Raw genomic sequence first — 26724 nt, forward strand, 5'->3', positions numbered from 1 at the left:
AGAAGTTCCATTAATATTTTTATAACAATCTTCTAATTAAAAACACCTATTGCATATTGCATTCAAGGTATTCCGTATTCAACTATTCATGGTCAACACACAAATAGACCAGCGGACCAGCCATAAGGTGCGCGAAACTCGAAGTCTCGAAAATTTGAAACTCTTAACAATTTGTTTGTTGACGGCGTCCATTGTCGTCTGCTACCAAGAAGACGTTTACACTTTACACTGCGACGTTTCGCACACACCGATTTCGCAGTTTAGTACGGACCCAAAGACTAAAATGCGAAACAGGGTCCCAACTTTTGGGTCCGTTTCGCACAGCTGTTTCGCATTTTAGGCGTTTCGCGTTTCGCGTTTCGCTTTCGCAGTTTAGGGACGCCCATTTCAGACGAAGCCGCAAGGGGCTGTAAAATCGACGACAGCATTTTGTGATATTTTCACGATTGTTTGTCGTCTGTTACATTGTAAAACTTGTGTGTACGTTTCTGTGTCCTATTGTTTGGCGCGTTTTTGAGAAAGAATCATTATGGATTCATTACAAACGCTCACTCCAAAAGCCGGTTCAGAAATTGATACCGAGTTAGAGGAGGAGATCCAAGGAGGAATGGCTGGCCCTTCGAGTCTGAATGCCCAGCATCAACGACGAAGGTTTGCATTAGCCGAATCAACACCAACATTACCATGAAGCCACGTTGCTAATGCTTTCATTTTTTTTAACCAGTTCTACTCGCTCTATCAAACGAAGAAAGTTTGACGATGAGCTCGTCGAATCAAGTCTCAATATGGGAGGTTCAAATTTGACTCCAATCCCTGTACGTGGTACCAGGAGCAGATTTTCTATCAGTGGTGGGTTTTTTTCCTTTCAGATCTTTCATTTGTGATGAGCAAATGATGTCACAGTCTAATATGATATCACAGTTGATGAAGGGATTACTTCAAGTTCTACAGTCATTCCCTCCAACAGTATGGTCAATTTGCCTTCCATTTTACAAGAGACAAGAAGAAAGGCCAGTAAAGTTAAACAAGTGAGTCAACAAATAGTTTATTACAGTTTAACAGTGATGTGCATCTTCAATCACAATTTTGCATTAGGCTTTTCGAAGACCTAGGAGACCAAGAGCTTCTCAGCCAACAGCAACCAAAGATCTTGGTCGCTGGAAACCCACCGATGATCTCTCCCTTATTACAGCTGTTCAGCAGGTACCGCAAGATGGACTTTGTTGGTTGATTCTCATTCTAAAAGTTATTAATATGTATGATTTTGCAGACTGGTGACTTACTTGCAGTTCACAGAGGTGTAAAATTCTCTTGTCACTTCACTTTAACTGAAATCACTGAACGCTGGTATGCTCTACTATACGACAAGTCGGTTTCGCGATTGGCACTAGCCGCATTGAGAAACCTGCATCCACAAACCGTGGCTTCCGTTCAAGCTAAAGCACTGTACACCAAAGCCGAGGAACAATTACTTGCCACCACATCTTCAGTACAACGCTTATTTAAATTTTTCATATATTTCTAAGAAAACATCTTTTCATTCAAATCTTTTTATAGACAAGCCAGCCAACATTGGAAACCTTTGAAAAACTGCTTCAGGATAATGCAACAGTTTTCCACGCGGCCCGTACAGCTCAAGCACTTCAAGCCCATTGGCAACTTATGAAACAGTATCACTTGCTACCTGATCAGTCTGGTAAGTTTCTCTGTTTAAATTAACAAGGAAAGATTAATAATGGTGAATATGTTGAGTTCTTTAGTTCAACCACTACCTAAAAGTGATCACGTCGTCTCGTTCACTGACGCCGACGAATTATTACGCGATTCTGAACTGGTGAGCACGGAACGTGACGAAGTTCTCGAAGCCGAATTAGCACAAAATGATCGGTAATATATAACCATTGTCTTGCTTTCCACTCGTTCAATCTTCAAACGTTTGTTTTCTTACTCATAGGTTGGCCAAAACGGAGATAAAACAGTTGGAGAACGAAGTCGGACGCTGGCAAGTCCTCGTCGAGGCTGTAACGGGCATCAGTCCTCCAGATTTCGACGCGCAGACTCTTGCCGTACTCCGTGGAAGGCTTGTACGATATCTTATGCGTTCCAGAGAGGTAAAAAAAAAAAAATTTTGTTTTCAATTGCATTTGCTGACACATTTATTTAATAGGTTACGTTTGGTCGAACAACTGCTGGTGGCACAGTTGACATTGATTTGTCTCTGGAAGGACCCGCCTGGAAGATCTCAAGACGACAGGGGGTCCTTAAACTTAGAGCATCCGGTGAATTCCTTATCAGTAACGAAGGTCGCAGACCATTTTTTGTTGACGGTAAACCAGTCTTATCTGGAAGCCGAAGTAAACTGTCCAATAATTGTGTCTTAGAGGTAAAGAAATACTTAGAAATTTTATTTAGCTATTTTTTATTCACTCATGCTTTTCTGTTTTATTAAGATTGCCGGATTGAAGTTTGTGTTTCTTATTAATCAAGAATTGATTAATGCAATCCGGACGGAAGCTGCGCGAGGGAACGCTCCAATCTAATAAGCAAAACAATGATGCAAAACGCTCGACTCTTTACTCCCCACCATACCGGAATCTGTTTGTTCGATCACATGCTAGCCGTGCAATGTAATACAAGTTGCGAATTTCCGCTTGTCGTCATGGCGCAGCGAAGTTCGTTAATTCAGTCACTCATCGACTTGTATTTTTCTCACATTTTTTCATTGGTTGAATTGAAGAAGCAGAAAAGAAATGTTATGCTTATTTTGTTGCGTTGGTACATACGATAGGTGAGTTAAGGTAGCGGTAGTGTCGGTGGCGTGCAGTGGATGTGGCTGCAGTCGATCCGACAACCAATGTCGATGGAAGAACAAACATCCCCACCCGTACTTAGATAGAAGCCCTTGGTGCAAGTGCCGGCGTCGATGGTCTCTTTCGCCTCCCATTCAGCGTCCGATGCCGTGAAGTGAGCCGTGGAAAGAGGTCGCCATCGCGTTGGATGTTTTTCCCCGACCCTCACCTGCAGTTAGAAAGAATGAAATGAAAATATTACGATCTCTAGTGCAATGGTCGATTTGATACCCATCCATTGCCGAATAAGGCTTGTCGATTCTGATGGGCGCTGCAAACATCTCGGCGAAAGTCTTCGATGAACGAGTACAAATGTTTCAGGAGAATACCTCCAGCTCGCGTTTTCAACGTACCCAAACGCCACCAGTCGTCCGTTCCTGGACGTTTAATCCAGCCGGTATAGCAGGAAAGATGTCCTTCTCGATGTGCTTGGACGAAACAGGCCACAGTTTCGTCCAATTTCCACGGCAAAGGAGCCATCAATTTGGCTCCGGTTCCTTCACCACCAAAACGGTCTACCTGGACGCCACATCCGACGTTTTCCACCACAACTCTGTCACTCGGGTTTACTCGATGGGGATCGTCGCCAGTTATCGGATCCCAGACAGAAAATAGCGCAATCTAGTCTCGCAAAACATAGAAAGTGTTCAATTGAAACTTAGAACAATTGGAGGAAACAAATGACCTTATTGTTATGTTTCATATCGTCGGTCAGCTGCTGAATCCCAAAGTAGCCACAGCTCCAACCGCACACCATGAAGTAAGACCCGGATGTTGTTCTTTCTACCGTGACTTCGTTGTAGAACAAGTCGACGCACTCGTCGTCTGGTTGGAATCTGAGATGAACTGACCGGGCAGCGCAACACTCACCTAATTCCAAATAATGACCAATGTAGTTTGCAGACGAGGTTATTCGATTGAACAATTACTGTTCGATGAAGCCATTGCTTGATTATGGATTAAGCTGGACGAAGTTGAAGTAGAGAAACTGCAAATGCAAGGACAGACCGTGCAGCGTTCAAAAGAAAATTGAAAAATGGGCCACTGAGGTTTTCAAGACTCTGCTGACAGGAATTGGCAATATGAATATTTGACTGAAGTTGTGATTGTGAAACCCAGAGGTGCGGCAGTGCCATATGGTTAGCTTGTCTTCCCGTCCGTGAGCGTACTTTCACGCAAACAGATGGCGCCTGTTTGAAAGAGGTTAGAGGTATATGTATACACAAAATATTTGTTTTCTATTTTTACTTCTTGCCTTTACCAAAATGGAAAGGCGTTGACGTTCTCGTATTTACTGTGTTAATTTTTTTGGGCGAGATGGAGGAAGATGGAACTATTTTGTTTGGGATGTGTGACGTTCAGGCCAGTGTCTGGGGACTTTCAGGCCAGTAAAAAAAAATATGAGTGAATGAACACATGAATGTTTGATGTACCGGTATGGCGACCGTAGAACTCCACCGACAAAAGAACCCCAATATTTTTAATATTTTCCAAAATTTCTTTGTATGCGACAGTAGAATTCCAAAGAAATACGAATTCCTTTTTAAAATATTAATTAAAATACCCGACAATAGACCACTGCGCGACAATAGAACTCCATTAATTCTATAATTATTTTCATGCTCGACAATAGAACTCCATTGAATTTTAAATATCTTAAATGTTCGTTAGAACTCCAACGAAAAATTATTCGCATGCCCGACAGTAGAACTCCACTTTTCTTCAAATATGCAGTGCGCTCTAGTGTCCAAAGACGCTATCGCACTCGGTCTCCAGAGTCTATGACTATGACATGCCCTGGATTTTTTTTTTTCTTGGTCGTTTTTTTTTTATCGCCAAAGTTAAAGATACTTTTAATGATTGATAGCTTTTTCGCTTTTCGTGATCATCAATTTATCATCAAATTTACGTTTGATTTCGTAAGTCAGTGAGAAATATTACTCGGTAACTCTTTCAGAGGTAAGGAGTAATAGTATAGTCATTTTAGCCGAAAAAGGGGGGTGTACCGCAAACAATTAATAATTAGAACTTTTTTTAATGAGCACTATTTCTACATACTTTTTAAGTAAGTGTGTAAAAAAATTAAAAAATCGTACGTAGGGATCACATATAAATTTTCAATTAAAAATTAGAAAATAAGAAATGGGGGTCTAATTTTAAATATTTTTTTGTTTTTATTACAGGTAATCAAACTTTATGTGTTAATAAACGTGTGTTTCTAATTTGAATGTTTTTTGTGTAGATTTACTTTTTTTTTATTTTAAAGTTACTGAAATTGGTTTCCGCGTCGAAATTTTTTCGCCGTGTTTTAACACGGCGCTTATGGCGCTACGCGTCTTGTTAAAATTGATGCTACATAAAAACTAAATAACTTAAAAATCCCCAAATAGTCTAGTTTTGTAGCCAATATAACCTAGTTTACTTTGTATTAATTATATCTTATGAATATAGCACAGTAGAAAAGTTATTCACATTACAAAAAAAACTACCCTTTTTTAGGTTTTTCCAAATTCCGCAAAATTCAAGTTGCTTTTACAACACACCCGCCAGGGTGACATTTTCGGGGGGGGGGGGGCGCTGCAACTTTTACTCGACTACAACTCTACAATTGAAACCTATTGTTATTGTTATAAAAAAATTCAAAATGCTAGCAGACACATTTTGATATCAATAACAATAACAATCAATTGTAGAGTTGTAGTCGAGTAAAAGTTTATATTGGCTACAAAACTAGACTATTTGGGGATTTTTAGGTTATTTAGTTTCGGACGAAACGAAAAAGAAAACTTTAAAAATTTTCCGGGTTTGAGTGACAATATATCCAGATCTTCATGACTTGTGACTTCATTAACGTCTCCAAAAGCAAGTACTTCGAGATGAGATTGGCGAATTTTTTTGGAATTAGATGCTTTTCTCTCAAAATCATGGCCACTTTCCATAATATGATCCCATCTTCTCGTGTGATGATACCATGAAAGAAGCCTTATGATCCTCCAATTTCCATAATATCAATGATTTTTCCAATACTAATTTCAATTTGAATAACCAGATAATTGGGGTGTTGTTTATTGACAACAATCAGTAAAAACTTGCCAATGATATGGTAAATTATTTGATCTTCTGACAGAATAGTCTATGCATCAGTTGAAAGCTTCAGCATTATTTGATTTTCTTGGCACGAATAATCTCCAGTAAAGGTCTTGTTTTCTTCTTGAGAAGTAGTGATTTCAATCTTCTGGTTTCAAAACTTTTGTCGGCTTGACAATCCAAATCCATGTTAATTCCTATAAGAAATATTACAAATATATGTTTTACCATCATTTTATATTTTGATTGCATAATTTTTGAAATACACTCACATTAAAGTGGGGTAGCCTTTCTTAAAATTCAGCTCTCGTGTTTAAATCCACTCAGTGCTCTTCTGAGCTCATATCCTGGTAGTAGCCTCTCACTATTTTGTAACGAAAGCTTTCCACCATTATCTAGTTGCGCTCCATTCTGATTCGGTACCTAGCGACAGCCTTCATCTGGACATTGCAAAATCTGTCGTCGGCTTCGTGAGGTCCGGAGACGGTTGCGCATGTTTTGACATTAATTGTACAATCTCTCGTACGTCTCACACCGGCACATTTTCCGCAGAGTGGGGAGGTGGAGCGACAAGACGCCCGAGAGTGGCTGTAGCCTTGACAATTAAGCATCGCCGAACCTCTCTGTCCAGCAGCACTTCGACTAGGCGGTTGTGTTGAAAAAGTCAACCTCGTCTCTCATCAGGGCATAGTCTCTCGTATCCAGACAATTGAAAAATATCTTTACATGGCCTTTTTCGTACCTGGTTTCGTACCTGGTTTTTTGAATATTTGGGTGACGGAGTTGGTTTTTCCTTTAAAAGCTCCATTTTTTAGCATCAGCTCATTTTTTTTTATCCAGAAGAAGGCTTAGATCTACAAACAAAGGAACAGCGGGGTATAGTTTAGATGAACGAGAAATAAATGAAAACAGATTGTTACTACCAATTTTGTTTAGACTCCAATATGCTTTTGGCTCGATCGAAGTCGGCGGGGTTGTTCAGCCGGACGAATACGGTTCCATCTTTCGTCCGCATGGAGGAAGGAACCGGACCACCGGCGTTTGAATTCAGGAGTTGTTCCACTCTTCTCCAGGGAGAGAAACCTTTGGTAAAATTGGCAACCAGGACTGGTGCCGGCTCTACTCAGGTGGCCTGGGCGTATGATGGCCTCATAGGAAAGCCCGATGTTGGAGGGAGCTGGCTGGCCAAAGAGAGCTGCTTGGTGTTAAACTGGTTGATGCTAGTATTGGCGAAGGCCAATTTGGCATTAAGCAGCTCCGATTATATGTTGGAAATTAGTTCGTGTGTTTTAATTTCACAAACTCGAGCACTGCCCCCAGTTTCGTGGTGATAACCTCTTTGCTGAGTGAGTCTAGTCGAGACAGTTTTTTGTCCTTCGTGATACTGTTTAGGTATTCATATCTGAATTTCTTTGGTTCGGAGAGAGTTTTATCCATGCTATTGTCCGCAGACAACGGGCGCTTTGATTTGCTTTCGGGGTAGAGAAGATATCCTTATTAACAATTATGGCTGAGCCGGCTCCTTTGGCGAGGCAACTGGCGAGTGGCTTTCTGGTGTTCCCAGAAACATGGTTTGCAACCAAATTTTGAGGTTTTCTTGCCTTTCAGGCCTGACAGTTGTTGTTGAGGCAGACTTGCTGTGCTGCAGTTTCCGTATCTAGCGTGGAAATGTCACCACCGTCGCCTTCACTCTTGTTGGTGGCTGGGCGATCGAACGCACAAAATCATGGTTTAATTCTCGTGGGAAGACAAGGAAGAAAAGAAAAGTATGCCCCCCCCCTTTTCATACTACATTTCTTTTCTCCCTTTTCTTCTCTCGGGCCGATTCTCTGAATATTCGGTCTCTAAAACCGTAAACATTAGGAAATAAATTTAATTCTATACAATTTATACTAGAATAAAGCTTATTTTTCACTGCTGATCATTATTTTTCACTTACCTTTCTATTAAAATTATTCCCAATATCCTAGTGTAAACTGTTAATTTACAATTAATAGTTTCGTGGGAAACAATTTTTCCCCATAAGAAATGCACGGGCGAAAAACGGATTCGGGGAAAACATAGCGAAATCCGCAAGAGTGCGTTCGCAAACAAGGGGGGGGGGAGTACGCGTCAGTCACTTCCTCTATCATATGCCACAGGGTCGATCATGTTCCTGTCTGGAGTTCGTCTGCCATACTTAAGGTGCTTTCACACTTCCAGGAACGCAACGTTACAGAGCAAAGCGCAGCGTAGCGCTACCTGGTGTCACAAGAATATTTAGTGTAAGCGTAACGACGTTTTAAACTCCTCCCCACGCTAGTAAGAGCGTTGAACAATGCCAACACCAACGCAGTTGATGTAGATTCTCTCAGCCCGCTACATCTTTTGGCCCACAACTAATGCAAAGACACCTTTTATTGGGTTCAGATTTCTTCAAAATCACAAAAAAATCCTGGATGGGAATTTTGTAAAGGATCAACGGGATTACCGAGGCCGGTCGGCGTTGGAATTCTTTTCACCGTACAATGTCCGTCAGCAATACCCGAATCTGGAATTTCAGCTTCTACTCGAGAATTTCTTTAAACGCTTTATGCTCAGCGACATCATCCTTATTTAACATCACTAAAAATTCTTGGAGATCTTTGCGCCACAACGGCCACATATCTTCCAGTGATTTTTTTAGATAACTTCACATTACCATATCTTTTTATATTTTTTCTTCAAATATTCCTCTTTTCCTCAATTCATTATATAAGGTAAAAAAACAAATGACCATCTGAAACAAGTAGAAGTAATTGCCAACATTGCCATTACCTTCCGTATTAACATCATTATTTAGATTCTTTTTCAAGGCAAGAATAAAATTTTCTTTATCTGGCGATTGCACACCAGCCAGTAGGTGGGTGTCATTGAGGTTCCAATTGTCGGCGCATTCATATCGCCAAAACGAGACCGCCGCTTGATCGTTTACTGCCATACGTAGGCCGTAAACTCCATGGTGAAATCCATTTCGATCGGACAGGATTCAAACCCGTACTAACTCCATTGATCTGGCCTTTTATTAGATCGTACATGATGGAAGGCACAGAAACCTGATCAAGTAGTTGTTCCTGAAAGGGTTATTCCATCGTCAGTCAGCCATGGTCCATAAAGTATAAGGAATTAATTTGCGGATTTCCGAGATTGAATCTTCCAAGCGGCGGATAATTTCAACGGTTTGGGTTCTGGTGGTGCTGGAGGTGGTACTAATAATACCGAACCTTCGTTTTTGATCATAATCTTTGAATATATGTACCTATTGGCAGTGTTTGCTGAATCACGGTGTTTTGTGATTCATGAATCAAAATCATGAATCATTTTTCTTTAGTTTTAGGGAAATCAAAAATCAAATCAAAAATCAAATTTTTTTTTGATTTAATTCATGAATTAAAATCAAAAATTAAATCAAAAATTCTTTTATTATTATCACAAAGAAAAAGCATAAACTTACATATTAAATATATTTGTCAGTCAAGTTTAAGATTCATTTTTAAAAGAAGAAGAGTTTCAAATCTACTGTCAGTAAGTCGTGTACGTCTACATGATAAAACCAGTGCAGCGATGCTAAAAAGTCGTTCTACTGGTGCACTGGATGGAAGGGTAGTGTTATATTTTAAAAAGAGGGACTTAATATTTGGACATTTGTCAAAGCATTTAAAATCTCGCGATTCATTAGTTAGGAAATGGTCTACTTCGGTTAGGCAATAACTGGGGAAATTAATTTCTGTTGTTTTCCGTCAAGTGTCAAAAGATTATCTAATTTTTTTTTAACTTCTAGTTTTGTGAACTCATCCTCAATCCAATTTAATTTGAATTGAGGATGAGTTGCAGGCAGGCAGACTAAAAAAAAATTCATTTGATAAAAAAATAAGTTGTCAAATTTACCAAGAAAAAAATTTCTTGATTCGATTTAAAATTTACCGTTTTTGTAATAATTTAAATCACAAATCAAATTAAAATCCCAATTTTGATTTAATTTGAATAATTAAATTAAAAATGATTTAATTTTTGATTTAATTCATGAAAACGATTTAAAATCAAATTTGATTCAGCAAACACTGCCTATTGGACGCAATGGTAAAAAACTGAGGATGAATTGATGTTGATGTGTTCATTATGTAAGACCTTATTGTTCTTGTATACTGTGTAAGGGATGAGCAGTCGTGAAAAAGATATTTTCGTTTGCTGGCATCCCTAGTTTATTCTGTCCGTTTAATGCTTTTAACTTTGTGCCTGTCTTTGACTGCCGAGATAAAATGTCGATAAGAGCTGTGTACTAGTAAAGACTTAGTTTGCGTAGGCGAGTTCTATAAGCGAAATGAAGATTTTTAGGGTACGACAACAATTTTTCGTGGTGTGACGTAAATGATTGCTGTTGAATTAACATCGTCGTCTTTTTGTTGTTGCGTCGATCCAAGAATGATAGGATCTTTTTCAATTGGCAGTTGCTCGAAGATGTCTAGATCCTTGTCGCGATTTGTTGTCTGGCCGCCACTTTTTCCTGGAAGGCCTTCATTTTGGACGAATCGAATCTAATTCGAATTGGTGACGTTAATTTCGTTGATCTCGTTGTCTTGTGACTGTCTGAACGGGTCCTTTGGTAAAATATCAGGAATTGCTTCGTCTGTGGTATTTTTTATGTAAAAGTAGTTTCGGGGTGTTGAGTTACATAAGAAACGGCAGCATATATGTAAGTCACTCAGAAAGTTCCGAACGAAAGGTAAGCAGCTGCAGCCATAGGTCAAGATATTTCAGATGCGCCGTTAAGATCATAAGCTATTCTGTTAAGATAGTATATGCCAGTACGAATGATACTACTTCTCTCTCGAATCAATGACTGCTCGATGAATTGTCGAGTGTTTTTCTTGTAGGGTAAAGGAGTGGTAGAAAATGGGCCAAAGCAATAAGGGGCTTGCTAACATGCTTCAGCAAGTAACATAACCCGGTCTTGCCTTGCGCATCACTGCCAAGGATAGCCGTGTTTGTGTTGCTCCCCAGTACGGCTAAAACCAGTGGATTTCATTCGATTACAGTTGCGTTTAATGTTTGGGAGATTTTGCTTTTTTCTTCTTATTCTTTCTCCGCCAAGAGGTAAAATTGTTCGTGCAATTCTGGTGGTAAAGCTAATTTCCCAATCAATATAGGTGGTAATTTGCGATCCTCAACGGAAAGTTGACAGTGGTGGTTGAATTGTGGATCGAATTCAATAGTACATTATCATTTGTCTATCTCACAATGCAACATTAACCCGTTAAAAATTTCTTCTTTATGTGACGGATTTTGCTGGTGGAGAAATAGAAGGAAGCACTTGATCGAAGGACACTTTTGATCAGCTCTATTTTTGCTGACGCGATGCGGTTGATTGCCTCAGCAAAGTAGTTTTTCAGAGCAGGGATGCCACCTGCAGTAAGTTAGGCGTTAACCATCCCCAAAACGTTGTTATGAGATTCATCTGGGCAGCGATGGGTTTCGATTCAAAATGAAGTATCTGCTTGGCTGTTGGTGGATGATTAGTTATTTCCAACGATTGCCATAATGATTTTGGACAGTTTCGACATTCCTAGATTTTTAAATTGCCCGAGAGGATATCTCTGCTGAGAGTCATTGTGATTCAGTTTCAGTCTTTTCACCATCGCACTATCGAAATCGAATTCGATATCTAAAAATACACATGATTAACAGTTAACTTAATAAAATGTGAAGAACAACAAACTACATACAAACGAAAACAAATAGCTCACTTCAACTCTAATTATGATAAAAAATTACACAACTTTACCACTATTTGACTGAAAAATTCCTCTTTTTCTGTAACCATTGGATATGGCTTTATTTGTCTTCACTGTTTCGTGCCGACACAAACAACATAACACAAATAATGTGGTTTATTAATACAATGTATGTTATCATAAAACAACTGACACACCTTTCCCATATATATGTGATTACAAAAATACTCTCCGTTGGTCACCATTTCATGTGACTTTAGTCTCTTTACTCGTAAATGGATCACAACACAAATACTCGATTGGACAAAACACAAATAAACAGCGTGCCCTAAATCTGAAAAGAACTTATTTATAGCACCTGTTGACCTCTAGATTAATCTGAACCCACGAGACCAAAAGAAAATGACTGTACTCAAATACATGAAGTATGAAACTCAACGAAATTTACCTATACAATGTTTTGCAAAGCACCAGCTGTTGTGCCTTCTGTAGGCAAAAAATTTTCCTGGCACATTTTTTTTTAAAGAATGACAGCATTATCGAAATGTCACTACACAGCTACACTATATCTTCCACTTTCAACACTTTTCGGGTTAGAACCTTTTCCCTTACTGGCGTTCTAGATTAAGTAACTACAAAAATTGCAATCTGACTCTTTTTGTAAACAACAGTTTTATATCCGAAAATAAAACAACGAAAGCTGTTTGGATTCATTTTGTGATTAACGCCACTGAATGTCTTTCATTAAAATTCTATTAATTGGTGTAATCGGTTTTAATTGGACAAGGTTGGGATGTTCGAACTGAAGTGGTTTGTAATCATGTGCTACGTCATATTGGCTGGGATTAGAATTTGTGTTCTAAAGTGTGAACATAGATCTTTTGTTTATTTATTAATGGTGCTATTTTACTTAGTTGCATATGTGAATGAAGTGTTACGTGTTTCTGTGTAATATGAGTAATGCGAGTCTGGTTTCTTGGCTTGGTTTTTGAAGTTCTTTGATGTGTTAATGATTACGTGTGTGTTAAGTAATTGGTCTAGAAACATGTTTCATTGTTCTTCTAACGTTGTAGACTTCTACGTGATGTGGAATAGTGAATATTTTGTTGTAGTTATTATGCATAGTAATGAATGTATAATCTTTTTAGAGAATGAAGTTTTTAAAATATTCGTTTAATGGTGGTATTTACTTTTATTATATTTAGTCTTAGTTGTGGTAATTGAGGCGAAGAATTTATTTACAGTAATATCGTTCTCGTAGCAATTGTGATGGATGGGATTTTTTATTTTTTATTTCGAAAAAATTGTGTTATTGTGACAATATATTGCAATTTATTTCAAATCATTTTGAAAAATTTATGGTATTTAGTATGTTGAAATTAATTGAATTAAAGTATTTAGTTTCTACGTAAACGTTATAATTTTTATTTTCTGTTGGTGTTGTTTTCATTTTTTTTCCATTTATATATTGTTTCCAGGTTTTATTTTTCGTCGATAATTTTAATCTGTTAGACAATTATTTATTTCGTTTCCCTGTTTAGTTAATGTTTTTCTTCTTATTATTACTTGTATATTTCCTTTTTTGACCACTGTTAGTGATGATGTATTGTATTTGAATTTTTTAATGTATTCTGCACTACCAAGTTGTATGCTGTGTTGGGCAGGAGTTTCTCGAATTGCTGGGTGTCTTCATTCCATTCATCAATAAATTCCTATTGCAACAGATTTGCAATAACTTTTCATGTTTTTCTTCTATCAATGATTATCTTTACTCTTTTTCTGGATAATTGATCGCCATAGATTAAATTTTTTTTTTATGTGTGTCAAATGTTTTTGTAAGAAAGATGCGTCGTGGATCATGCAGTTGATGTCTGTATGGAGTTGAATTCGTAAATATGTTTATTTTTTTACATAGTAAGAGACTGCTTTTGTTTATTTAACTATCATGGTGGTAGCTTAACGGTAAAGGATTTTTTGGGGAAAAGTGAAACTAGGAACTGTCTTGTTCTCGGGGAACCGAACCAAATTTGGAGTTTAGTTTTGAGTTATCTATATTTAGTTAAGAAATTACATATGTATTTACTGTGGAATTTCCTCTGTGTGTCAGCTCACACGAATGAAAGCATCACTCTGTGATCTCTCAACTCTGCTTGACAAAGTGCTTTTACATCCCAGAAAGAATTTTAATTGGTTTGCCAACATACTTTTGTCCATGAGAACTTGACGGTGAGGTCAAAAATGCCGCCTGGTGCTGCTGTCTTTGCAGGAAATACTCTTTGTTAGGACTTTGAGCAGTTGCCTTCTCCCACGATATTCCCAAAGAAACCACAACCAGTTTTTCATATTTAATCAGACTGAGGAATGTGTAGTTTTGAGTCATGTCCTGAACCGACTCCATTCAACTTTAAGACGGAAATGACATTAATATGATAAAAAAAATCAAGTTTCAATGATCTAAAATAACAATAACAAAGAATTTTACCATAGAGATTACGTCTTCTTGGGAAAGAAAATGAACTGCTCCATTCTCTGCAGACTGTTATGTTTTTTTCTGAACTTGCAGTGCAGATCGAACGCTTGAGTGCGAGGATTCACACAATTTGGTTGTATTTAATCGTGGGAAAACGAATTGCCATAGTCAAACCACGAAGTAAGATTCATCTGCTTGGCTGAGTCCTGGTAAGAAGTGTTGCCCCCCTATACCCTAACCGCGGGACTGCTGAGACCAAGCACGCAAGTACATGTGCTCCCCCCCCCCCCAAAAAAAAAAAAAGCCGGGAGCCAAGTATCACACTGGCCGGTAAAAGCCTATTTTAACAATCCACTTTTTACTTTACTTTTACTTTACTTAATCAATACCATATAGTTAAGTAACTAAACGGGAATGAGCCCGAGTGCAACGAGGAAAAACAGGGGATTTTGTTGGGTAAAGTAAATTACCATAAAATATAGCATAATAAATATCAACCATTCTCTACTTTACTTTACCGACTATGTACTATGTACTATCCCGGTATGTAATCACGTTTCGCCCCCTCCCCCCCTTAGAATCTACATTACTCGCCAACCGACCTTGATTCGTATTTACTTCACGAAGTGACAGCTGTGGTCCACGGTAGCCTAGCCTATTACATGTTAGAAAATCCATGAATATCAACTTTAACACGAAGAAAATTGAATTCCACATTCTGAATTCGCCTTACACATCCACTGAAAACCCTGAAGTATCTCAGAAATCGCCGGCTTGCAAGCTGCAATCAACAAATTTGATAAGGCAGCTTTGTGTCCTGGTATTGTTGACGAGAAAAATCACACCACTTGATACATTGAAATTGGTACTGGATCGTTTGACACTGGTTTTTGGCGTTCTTCTAAGTATGATAATCCCTTGAATTGGTTTTATGGTGGTCGTCTAACAGTAATTGTATTTGTTAGGTGCTCAAAACTGTTGAAGGGGAAAACAACGAAACGCCTCATTTGTGGTAGCTGCCATGCATTCAAAACTAACGTGTTGAAACATAGATTAATACGTTTTAATTAACAAGGTGACCAATTCAGCCTGCATACCAATAACAAGCATCTTACTGTCCAAGAATTGAAAATAAAGTTAAAAGAATACAAGAAAGAGAAAAGAAATGTCGTTCAGAACTTTCTTTGAGCAAACAAGAGAAACAAGTTACATAAATCAAGAGCTCAAGTGTGCTTATGTGTGCTTAAATAACCCATCAATTTTTTCATTAGGATGCCGCTGCTCATTTAACTGCATTGAGGTAAGAATTCCAAGTCTTCAAAGAAGATCCGTCGCGGACATTTAAGACTCTGGAAACGGAACACTTGTAATTCAACAAACCTGGAATAGTCAAACCTCCGTTATTTATTTTGAAACACCATGAGACCAATTGATTTATCGAGCTGCACTTATTTGCCCCTCTTGCGGTCACAAAATGTTACCTTAATTGCACCTAGGTGATCGTAAAGTGACGCAAAATGAAGTGCTCCCAATTAATTTCTCAAATTGAAGTGCTCTCACGCCTCCACTTTCCCATGGGCGTTTCAAAACATTTCGGAAAATAATATTTTTTAATTCTCCAGTTTCCCGATTTTAATTTAAAGATATGGATAAAGCCAATGAAATATTTTGAACCGCCTCTTCGAATTCACAGGAGGAAAAACACTTAATTTTGAGCATTTGTTTTATAGTACTTCATTTTCCGTCACTTTAGCAATCCGTATTAACCTCACAACAATTGTATTGCGCTCTGCTCACACTTTCCCACTTGTTACTACATTTCCGTACATGTACAAGAAACTTCTGTTATTATTTATCACAATTACGACGTCTTAACTAAATCAAAATGCACATCTTAATTGTTATATATTGTTATCTAGGCTAAACGCACGGTTAGGACTATACTTAGACGAGCAGCCTGTAATAACAAACATGGGAAAGAAATGCGATATGACGTCGATTAGCTGTTAGAATCCTAGTTGTTGAGCATTAAAAGCCCCAAAGCTTATGCACACTTCAGAAAAGAAAATATTCTGCCACTTCCATTTCTGTCCGTACTCCGCAACATGATTAGCGCAGTGGAGGGTAATTTTGGGTTAAACTATTTCGCAATTAAAGAATTCGCAGATTACATGCGGAACAGGCCTATGAATGACCGCTACTGCAGTCGAATGTGGGATAAAATAACGATATCGGCGGAGCTCAAATTCAATAAGAACACCTTTAAATTCGAGGGTTTCGTTGGTCACAATCGGGGGAAAACTAAGTTTCATCCGGAAGATAACAGGGCTGAGTCTCAGGATGAAAGATTGGCAGACAACGCTTTGATGCTCATAGTTCAACCATACATGACGAAAAAATCCAAACGATTGGAGTTTTCCCAGCAAAGGGAGCAGTTAAAGGAAAATATCTCTTTAAAATCGTTATGAAGGCATTGATTCTCCTGGAAGAAGTCGGGGCACGTGTTTTATCACTAATGTGATTGCGCACAGACAAACGTCACTGTTTGGAATCAGTTCAAAGTAACGGGAAAGACTGGAGAAGTTGTCAACAAGTTTGCGCATCCTACCCAAGACGAAACACCAGTTTACTGTTTGAGAGACGTCCCTCATTTGCTAAAGAGTTTGAGAAATCATTTGTTCAACCCCAAAAATGTCCAGGTATTATCGACACACATAACTCATGCGATGTTATGTAAAAACGTTTATATTATTGGTTTACAGGTTCGTGGTAAAAGAGTTTCTTTAAAATATCTCGAAAAGCTGTTCAAAATACAAAATGATAAGTATGACGCCGTTAGTCGGAGAGGCTTGCGAGTGACTCGTAAATGGACTCACGCCCATATATACCCCAACAGCTTCCATAAAATGCGAGTTTTTTACGCTGCCCAAGGACGCTATTGGATATTTCCACTACGACGCGGGAGAAAAATATGAAATGCAATTTAATAACAGTCCAGTTACTCAGACTATGTTTTATTTGCGAACAGCTGGTTTGATACAAGTAATGCTAAAAAAATGGGAGACAAATAAGAAAGTAGTCACAAATATTTAATTGAATACAGCCCTCATTTTAACATTTCGCGATTTAGGCATTGGCAAATTTTTATGACCTTTGCGAAGCTACAGAAGCTTACCAAAATCGCGGCCGAAAAACACGTATCATTAATATTGCTCAAGCTCCTCGATATTCGATGCCTTTCGAGGAAGAGGGTTACGAAGAAGGGGAGGACGACGGAGCGCAAAATCCTTTATTACATGACGACAATGACGATTCTGAATACAACTCAGATGATGAACATGACGAATGCTTCGACGTGAATGTCGCCGCTCAGTTTGAAGATGCCCACCCCGACGGTATCGACACCCAAGGTTACTAGGATGAGCAGGACGACAGCACTGGCGATGACCAAACTCTACCAATGTTTACCTCCACAGTGAAGATGAATGGGCTGAGAGTTACGATCGCTAGCATTATCGATACTACCGAATTCTTTTTAAGGAAAGATGACCCACACAAATACGTCCTGATGGGCAAATTAAACTAAGATTTAATAGAGGTAATGAATAAAGTCAAGAAGCAATTGTTCTTTTCTAATTTTTTTTTCTATTGTGAAGAGATTTTTCGGTTTGATTCGCGCTGCTGATGGCGGATGTGAAAAGCCACGCAGCTAATCTTTTTTACATTTGTACCGCTTGCTGTCGTGCTACTACATGACTAAAATTGCTTTACAGGGAAATGTAGATTGTGCCGAAGATATCGAACTTCTCTCAAGCTTTAAGAAAATGTATAAAAATTAAACAAGAAAGCTAACAAGGCGGAAAAGAAGCACATGCGGGTTATCCTGTTGGACGGAATTTTTGTAAGGATGAACAACTGTGAAAAACACAGAGAAAATGGTGCCAATCACGAAAACGGGAACACTATAAACGACAACATCGTTTTCTACATTTGTGGAACATTGGGAAATAGAAAAAGAAGGGGTTGCCAAGACTGTTGTGCTATATTAAATGGTTCCTCAACGCCGCCTCCCGAAATGAGTGTTCGGTACCTACAAGAGCGCAAAATCGAAGGAACTGAGAGGGCCTCAGTTTGTTCGAAGAAACTCTATGACCTTGCAATGCAACTGGAAACAGCTTTTCTACGCACAGTATCTGACAACACAATCTTCAACAGGGATTCCTATGAAGCGATTTGTCATGATGTATTGTTGAACAAACTACATACTACATAGTATGTACATATATGTCGGTTACGGATAGGCTATCCGTCGGCGAGTGGGCATCACCTCGCAATCTATTCTTTGGTCCCACTTCCAGATTGGCCATCACCTGTCTTGGATCAGATCATTATTCTTCTTTTTTAAATCTCAGGATAAAAACGAGACTTCAAACAAACGTCACTTAAACAAGTATGTATACATGTACAGGAACATGTATTTCATCAAAAGTAGGGGAGACTGGAGTAAGCCGGGACAGTTTTCCTTTTCCCCCTATATATCTCCCAAACTAATCATTACATTTGTTTATTATTTTGTTTTTATGTATTCCATACTGTAATGTACCCACCATATTTTTTATATAATTTAATAATAAACCCCCATAAAAGACCTTTAAACGTTTCTCAGATTTGTGGGAGGAGCCTATTTTGAGGGGTAAGTTAGGACACTAGGGTGGATGGTGAGGGACGTCCTCCGTTTTCTGCTTAAAATTGATTAACAAAAAGTAAAAATTGAAATAGCGTCCTACTGCATAGACTCTTTGAGTTCATAAAGGTTTCAATTTGATTATTGTGTTAATGAAAATGTTTTCTTATATATAAAAAAACCTTACGGAACAGTAGGATATCCTGCGTTGCCAGGTCTGGAAATCAATTTTGTGTACAGCCTCTTCAAAACGCTGTACGCTGATTGGCCCTAACTGTTCCATTTTAGTCAAAAACAGCTGTCCCGATTTCCCGATAAAGAACATTTTTTTAAAACATTAATATTATCTAAAGTAATTGATCGAAATTTATAATTTTTGTTTCTAACGATCAAGAAATGATTTAGCTTCATTTCCATATTAAATGTACATGCCATTTGCGATTATTTTTTTATAGAAACATAAAATGGCGGAGACAAAATTAACTAAAAACGGTTTTTTTAGTTTTGTCAATAAATAATACAGTTATTGACAAAACTCAACCGAATTTTATGCTAAAATAGATTGTATGTATCTAAATAACATACTCAAAAATTTTTCATTTCGTTAAATCTTTTTTCCCCTACTGTCCCCCTTGAACCAGGGTTTCCCGGCATACTCCAGTCTCCCCTACACCTTATTTCATCAAGCGTACTTCCTCATTAAAACGCTGTACGCTGATTGGCTCTATTGGAGACAAAATTGATTTCCAGACCTGGCAACGCAGGATGTCCAACTGCTCTATTACACCCCCTTTTCCCATTTTTAGGCCCATTTCAGAGAATCGTTAAACGCTGCATTGTTTATTTTTTGACAGATAGTTTCATGAAACAGCGCAGTGCACTACCCCACTATTACATTTCATATGAACATCATTCACGTATGAAGTGGATCAGTGGAACATAGTCTCGACTCGACTACGTAACACTTCCACCAAAGCTTTAGTATTAAAGATAGGCAAGAAGAAAATAGTTAATGAATAAATATATTTATTTAAACTATTACATCCTACAAACCTCTTTTGAGATAAAAGTCCTCAGGACAAAAAAGTTGGATTCATTTAAGACATCAAATATTGACTGTCCTATTGAAATCCGCTGATTATCTTCCATTCGATGTTTTAACAATAACAGATCATCGTGTGGATGAAAAACATTTCGTGTTAATTTGCTCATGACGGTAGAGATACTACGACGGCTGGAAGCATCTTGGATGAGAATGGATGAGCCGTTGGACGGGACTTTCTAGTTCTATCACTTACTTCTTGGAAGATTATTGCGGCGATGATGTGATGATGTGTCAATGCAGACTGAAACTCGTTCAGTATCTGCGGGAAGACCAATAAGACCGGTTAGTACGTAGAACTGTATTGACCATCGAGACGAGTAGCCAGGCTATGGATCTCCCGGCTGTGATGTACCATCCACGAAGAGCAAGTCCTGACCCACGGCGGAAACCGGAAAACAAGCAAATACATACAACAGGAATATAATGAGCAAGTGCCCAAGGGAATTGACTCAAGACCCAGTACCCAAAGGAGCAGTATTAAAAAGGACTTACTAGTTTGAGTGTTTGTGAATATTCCTGAGCTTTCTGGTGGTCTGACTGCTCAGGTAATTTGTCCGTCTATTCTCTGTCGTTGTTGTCGGTGAACGGTGGTGGCTCGTAGCCGGATCTGTGGCCCAGATGCCCTGGATCCAATCTGCTCCCCGTCCAATGTCGTGTTCTTCCTCGCGCTCTCAGCGCCTCGCTTCTTCTTGCTCAAAGTCGGTCGCTCGTCCGAGCCGTCGTTCTCTTTCTCTTCCAGACCTGCTTGCAGCATTCTCGGAGGATCGTATCGGCATTTCTTACCGAATACTTCGATGTCGTCTTCCATCAGGTCTGTGCCCGTAGCGTTAAGGGCGATTGAATTATTCAACAACTACAGAAGCGACCAACTCGGCCACCTTTAAATCTCTTTCGTGTCGTTTCGTTTGATGCAACTATATATTACTTCACGTTTTGATTTTTTCCCCGTACAAATTGTAATCAGGCATGAATTCACTTTCACAACGCTGCTTGCACGCCTTCTTCCAGGAATTAAGCCAGTCTATGTAGAGTAGGGTGGTCCGTTTTGCAACTATATTTTTTTTCGCAGCGGGCTTTTAATATGTTATGATGTATGATTAAAATATTCATTTCCCAAAATATTATTGACTAAAAAAGTTTTCTTCATCCCGCACTATGTCTCAAAAGATTTTTTTCTTTTTCATTACACGCGTTTTTTTTGCCCGCAACTTATTTTTTTTTCTACAGGGATTTTTTCCTATGCTTGATAACTATCTAAATTATAATGGTCTAATAAAAATATGTTGAAATGTAGCATAAAAAACTTTCGATTTTATTCATTCAAATTTATCACAAAACACATTTTATCATCTCACGACAATTTTTTACAAACTGAAACATGTTTGTGAAAAGACAGTAAATTTAATTACTTTTCAAACTTATTCAGACTTGAAACCATCAATTACCAAAGGTATTGAACGTTCACATTCCATGGTCATGAAACAAACCATTTCTTTGTTTACGAAGTTTCTGTAGCTAACTTCTTTGATCTTTCCCCGTACAAATTGTAATCAGGCATGAATCCACATGAATCACGACGCTGCTTGCTCGCCTTCTTCCAGGAATTAAACCAGTCTATGTAGGGACTTGTCTAATTTGGTCTTGCAGGTCTGTGCCTTCGTTCAAAAAATGAAATCATGCCTCTTTTGCATCACAGTAGGTTGAAAGGGGTTTGGTGGTGCCCGACAATTGCACCACCAAGAAACATTTCCTGATTTCAGCTTTCGTTTAATTACAAATAAGATCTCCCTTTTTCGTCAAACAGCGTTGGGGTACCCCTTTATAAGTTAGGAGATAAATTAGTTTTGAACACTACATAGACATTTTAAACACAGACATACTTAATTGCAGATTCGTAATTATTAATTACATGAATTGCGTCATGTAAATTAATAGAATTACTATTACTGGTAAAAATTGTTAATAAATGTAGCATTAAAAACTTTCAATTTTATTTAATCAAATTTATCACGAAACATATTTTATCATCTCACGACAATTGTTTACAAACTGAAACAACATGTTTTTAAAAAGACAGTAAATTTAAATACTTTTCAAGCTTGTTCAGATTTGAAACCATCTATTACCAAAGGTATCAAACGTTCACATTCCATGGTCATGAAACAAACCAAATACTATTACTGGTAATAATTATTAATAAATGTAGCATAAAAAAACTTTCGATGTTATTTATTCAAATTCATCACAATACATATTTTATCATCTCACGACAATTGTTTACAAACTGAAACAACATGTTACGTATAGGATATCCCTAGATGTTAAGAGTCAAATAAGGTCAACGAAAAACACACACAAAGAAAGAGCTTTATTCCTTTACCAACCGTCACGTTGACCTTCCCGTCGGATTTAGGTCACCTTGGATTCGAGGTCAACCTTGAAGGGTCAAAGAACTCGGGGCCCTCCAGGAAACAAACCGTTAATGTTCAATGCTATTCAGGTCTTTTTTTTTAAACTACAGTTGTTTCACTGGTCCCTCGTTGTCTTTTACGTCCCTCCTTCGGAGGGACGTCCCTTCCTAGACGGACATATAGTCTTATAGATATAAAATAAGTGAATAGGGACAGTCGATACCGAACTTTGGATGGCAAAAGGAAATATTTAACTTTTGCCTTTTTTAACATTTCATATATTTTTTCCCTTGAATATTGTTTAACAAATCTAAATTATGGCTATAACATTTACTGATCATTCAGCTTTTCAAATGCTTGGCCATTATTCCTATCCACATTGCAAATTTTTTGACAACTTTGAAGTAAGTTGGGACGATTGTAAAAATCATACAGACAGAGTAAACTCTGCTTGTGCATTTGTCGATATGATTATTAATAATTTAAACTGTACTGTAGTCAATTATGTTCCACAACATAGAAGAAATAAAAACATTTTTACAGTATTAAGTGTTACAATTCAAAAAGTAGCTATTTTGGATGATTCTATTTGTGATACGTACTGTATGTGTTATGGATCATATGTAAAATATCTACATGTATTTTATCCGTCTAAATTAGTTGACTCTGTTACCCAAAAAAATATGTTTTTTGAAGGGTGTCAGAAATCTAATATTGTTTATTTCAAAGCATTGAAATTAATTGAAACAGTTGAAATTTGAATAAAAATTTACTCATTATACAACGAACCTTTTTTTATTTATATCAAAATATTTTTCGACTTATGTTTTCAATTTTTCAGCAAATGGTTTGCAAGCTTCAGAAATGGACAAATCATATGTTGCTGGAGCAACTAAATTTGCCATTGCTACCATTACCGTTCCGCCTGTGCGAAACTCAGACTTTTTCCAAATCATCCAATTTAAAGGTGAATCATTAGGAAAAACTTGTAATCTACCAATTTTTACTCTAGGACAATTGTCATCTGTTACTTCTATTTCTATAACTTGCATGCGGACGGACGGAGTTCTCCGTTCATGGCCATTCTACAATATTAGTACACCAACGTCCATCTAATGATTGCAGAGATTCAACTTGCACATATGGACCTATTCCTTGATTCTCATTTTCTGGCCACATTTTCCCAATATGCAACGATTTTCCTTCACTAGGAATATGGATATCTCCGTGGAAATCTTTTTGTGTTTCTTCCAACTGTGAATTCATATCAGAAAATCCTAAATAATCTCCCTGAAATTGAAATTCATCGTCATCAGTAACACAGCCAGTTCCGATTACTGGAACTAACGATTCATTAACAACATACAACTCGCTGTATTGTACAGGAGACGAAACATCATCACCATTTCTATACTATAACATGATGACTTGTATTGTTCCAGTTTCCCATGTTATTTCATAATCAAATGGCTTTGTATGTTGCCATCCACCAGAGGTATATTTTGAATATGCACTATATATATTTAATCTAGATTGACCAGTAACCAGAATTATAGAATACGCATTGCTAGTTTTAATATTAACTTCGGTTTTGATACTCTCGTTTTTAATAGTCAACAATCTACTTTTCATACGATCTAATTGACTCAACAACAAATCTGTTTCAGACATTGTGATGTGCAATGATTGAATCACAACGATATACTAAATAAATTGTGTGGAATTCTGTATTTTTATAGCAAAATACAATTATTCAGATTGCAAAACTTAAAATTCACGATCTGGCCAACTCGACATGGCAACTTTCAATAAATAATCTTCGACATGTTATCGCCTAGTAATCCCACCTATCAAATGTTAAATATTACAAATTGCAACAAGTTTAAATGTTAATTGTAGTAGTATACCAGAAGATTTCATAGTACTCATTAAATCTTGTTCTATAACGAGGTCTGACAAAAGACCAGCCCAATATTGATCCGATCTTCGTATTACGTGATGTCCGCTTTGAAATACATGGTATAGTAATGGTTTGGTATCTTTCAAGGACATCATATTTTGAACGTAGACATAATTCGATTTTAAATAGTTGCTATGTCCAGCAGCAGAAAAGAACGGAAACATTTTCATCGTTGTTTGTAAATGTTGTTCCCAATTCCCAGTCCTTTCCGCTTTGGTGAAAGTTTTCAGTATTCGAATCATGTTCAGTAATTGGATTCAAACACCTCCAGTTCTTGATAATTTAAATGTTGCAATTTTTGTTTCAACAAGTAGCTGGAATTTTTGGAAAGCTTTTGATTTATCTATTTCCTCATAGTTGTTTGTAACATTCACGTCCAACATTCTATGGAATAGAACATTGAGTTCCTCAAGATCGCTAGAAGTTAAAGACTAATATGACTTTTCTGAATCTGCTATTACTTCGTTTTCAACGATTGTTGGTTCAGGGTGATCCTGCAAAATAGAATGCTATAGTCAGTACACATGAAAAATAAATTGTTTTTAAAATCACAGTTTACTAGAATTTACCTGTTGAATATCTGTATTGATCAATACGAACATTACAGCACTTTCCACTAAAAATAGTCCTCTGATAGCTCTTGATATTGCCATTCCAGATAACATGTGTGGTACGGTATTTGTAGCGTAAACCAGATTAAGTAAATCTTGCAGCCCTAGTCCTTCCATGAGTTGTCCAATATAACCTATAAAACTCATGAGTGTGTGAAAGCCACCAAGTTTCAATACAATCTGCCGAATAGGACTTGAGTAATCTGAATTTGCAATTATCATCATTGCCTTCCAATATAGTGGTTGATCGAATGTAACAATTGGAGTCTTGTAATAACGGATAGCTTGCTCAGCTAAAAAAATTAAAGTGGAAAACACACAGGAATCACTACTTGCTGATAACTCGATTAAGGGTAGAAACACAACTTCGGATATTCCGGGATGTTTTTTTGTTTCCATTATGGATTGCATATAACCTTGCCAACCAGGTCTTGGTAGTCTAAACAAACAGGAAGACATCCAAGGGAGATCTAGATTCGCCGTAGCATCCTTAGTTGATAACGGTAAAAGCTTCTGATAAGTGATTTTGGATAAAATATTCTGATTAATATCGTGGCTATGGATTTTTATTTGGCCATGATTGAGCAATTCCTCGTCTGTCACCTATCATAATTTAAGAAATACGTATTATTATTAGTTTAACCAAGATAAATTTAAAAATTTTTATTCATTCTACCTTTCTTCTTGCTACACAACAATGTTTTTGCGGTGGCGAGGGTGTTATGGCTGCAATTATTCCCATAACGTGAAAAGTACCCTTTCCATCAATTGTTCTCAAGTTATAATCTGCGTTGTCAGCCACGTATTGAACAACGGAATTTGGCTGAATGTTCAATTCTGTGTTGGTAGTAATTGCTGCACATCATTCAAACATTAGCAGTTAGCACTTCATCATATGAAGCACAAAATCCATGTTGATAAAGAATATTGATGAGATTTTTAGAAGAATACAAGTAATGGAGTTGTACTGCAAGGCCAAGCTGAAGTCAAATTGAAATTAAAAATACATAAATGTTATACATCGTTCAATCACATTTTGGAATATTAAAATGATTACCTGTGAAGGACATGTAATTTTTCTAGGAAAGGAAAGCTGCATTAGTGACTGAGCTACTGAGGGAATTTTTTATAATATTTGTCTGGGAAGTAATTAGCGTCGAACAGAATATTTTCAGTGAAACTGGAACAAAGCATAGAACTTCTTCATATGAACTTAGTTTTCCCAAAATATCGTATTGGTCTTTGTTTGTTTCTATTTTTCCAATATCATTTAACATTATTTTGGCTGCTGGTTTTTAGTATTCAAATTTTTTTTCTTTGAATTTTGCTGGACATTGTTGACTATAAAGTGTTTCAACAATATGTCGTATGGAACTTGAAAAAATTTATTAAGTCTTCCTCGCCTACTCTTGTGATTCCATTTCCATAACGCTCCATTAGTTTTTGCTTCATGTAAACCTTTGAATATGATTCTCCACAAAATGATGTCATGGTTTTGCAAATTTCACTAATTGTAAATAATTCTTTTTCGTTTACTTCGTAAAACTGAAGTGTCTTATTAAACGCTGACAATAATTCTTCATTCACTGGATGTTCAACACTTTTTCTTTTGATTCCTTTTCCATGCTCAACACTGATTGAAGTATAAATAAGTGTTTTTTTTTGTTTTTTTTTACGAAAATTAATACTGCAATTTATGTGGTATTTCATTCCAGTTGCAAGACAATCTACTATTCCTTCCATTTTACTCAATACTTCTGTAGCCCATTCTTCATTCCTCTCACGGCAAATCTTTAC

At 37.4% G+C, this 26724-nt stretch overlaps 3 protein-coding genes across 3 annotated transcripts; 1 reads left to right on the plus strand and 2 right to left on the minus strand.

The window, feature by feature from the left end:
- Window positions 1-186: 186 nt before the first annotated feature.
- Window positions 187-2693, plus strand: LOC124195009 (microspherule protein 1-like). The gene is made up of 10 exons (XM_046589466.1): window positions 187-651; window positions 725-849; window positions 922-1028; window positions 1096-1203; window positions 1271-1489; window positions 1558-1696; window positions 1761-1887; window positions 1955-2111; window positions 2168-2383; window positions 2451-2693. The coding sequence occupies exons 1-10, from the start codon at window positions 530-532 to the stop codon at window positions 2538-2540; spliced, it is 1410 nt and encodes a 469-aa protein (XP_046445422.1). The 5' UTR covers window positions 187-529; the 3' UTR covers window positions 2541-2693.
- LOC124195010 lies at window positions 2682-3994 on the minus strand. The gene is made up of 4 exons (XM_046589468.1): window positions 3779-3994; window positions 3535-3719; window positions 3081-3470; window positions 2682-3018 (listed from the first exon to the last, which is right to left on the minus strand). Exons 1-4 carry the CDS (start codon window positions 3792-3794, stop codon window positions 2794-2796), a joined length of 816 nt encoding a protein of 271 aa, XP_046445424.1. The 5' UTR covers window positions 3795-3994; the 3' UTR covers window positions 2682-2793.
- Window positions 3995-24182: 20188 nt separating this feature from the next.
- Window positions 24183-26125, minus strand: LOC124195011. Its single transcript, XM_046589469.1, has 4 exons — window positions 25985-26125; window positions 25604-25907; window positions 24886-25530; window positions 24183-24810 (listed from the first exon to the last, which is right to left on the minus strand). Exons 2-4 carry the CDS (start codon window positions 25667-25669, stop codon window positions 24748-24750), a joined length of 774 nt encoding a protein of 257 aa, XP_046445425.1. The 5' UTR covers window positions 25670-25907; window positions 25985-26125; the 3' UTR covers window positions 24183-24747.
- Window positions 26126-26724: the final 599 nt, after the last annotated feature.

Source organism: Daphnia pulex, chromosome 5 (genome assembly GCF_021134715.1).
Source record: "Daphnia pulex isolate KAP4 chromosome 5, ASM2113471v1".
Classification (NCBI taxonomy): domain Eukaryota; kingdom Metazoa; phylum Arthropoda; class Branchiopoda; order Diplostraca; family Daphniidae; genus Daphnia; species Daphnia pulex.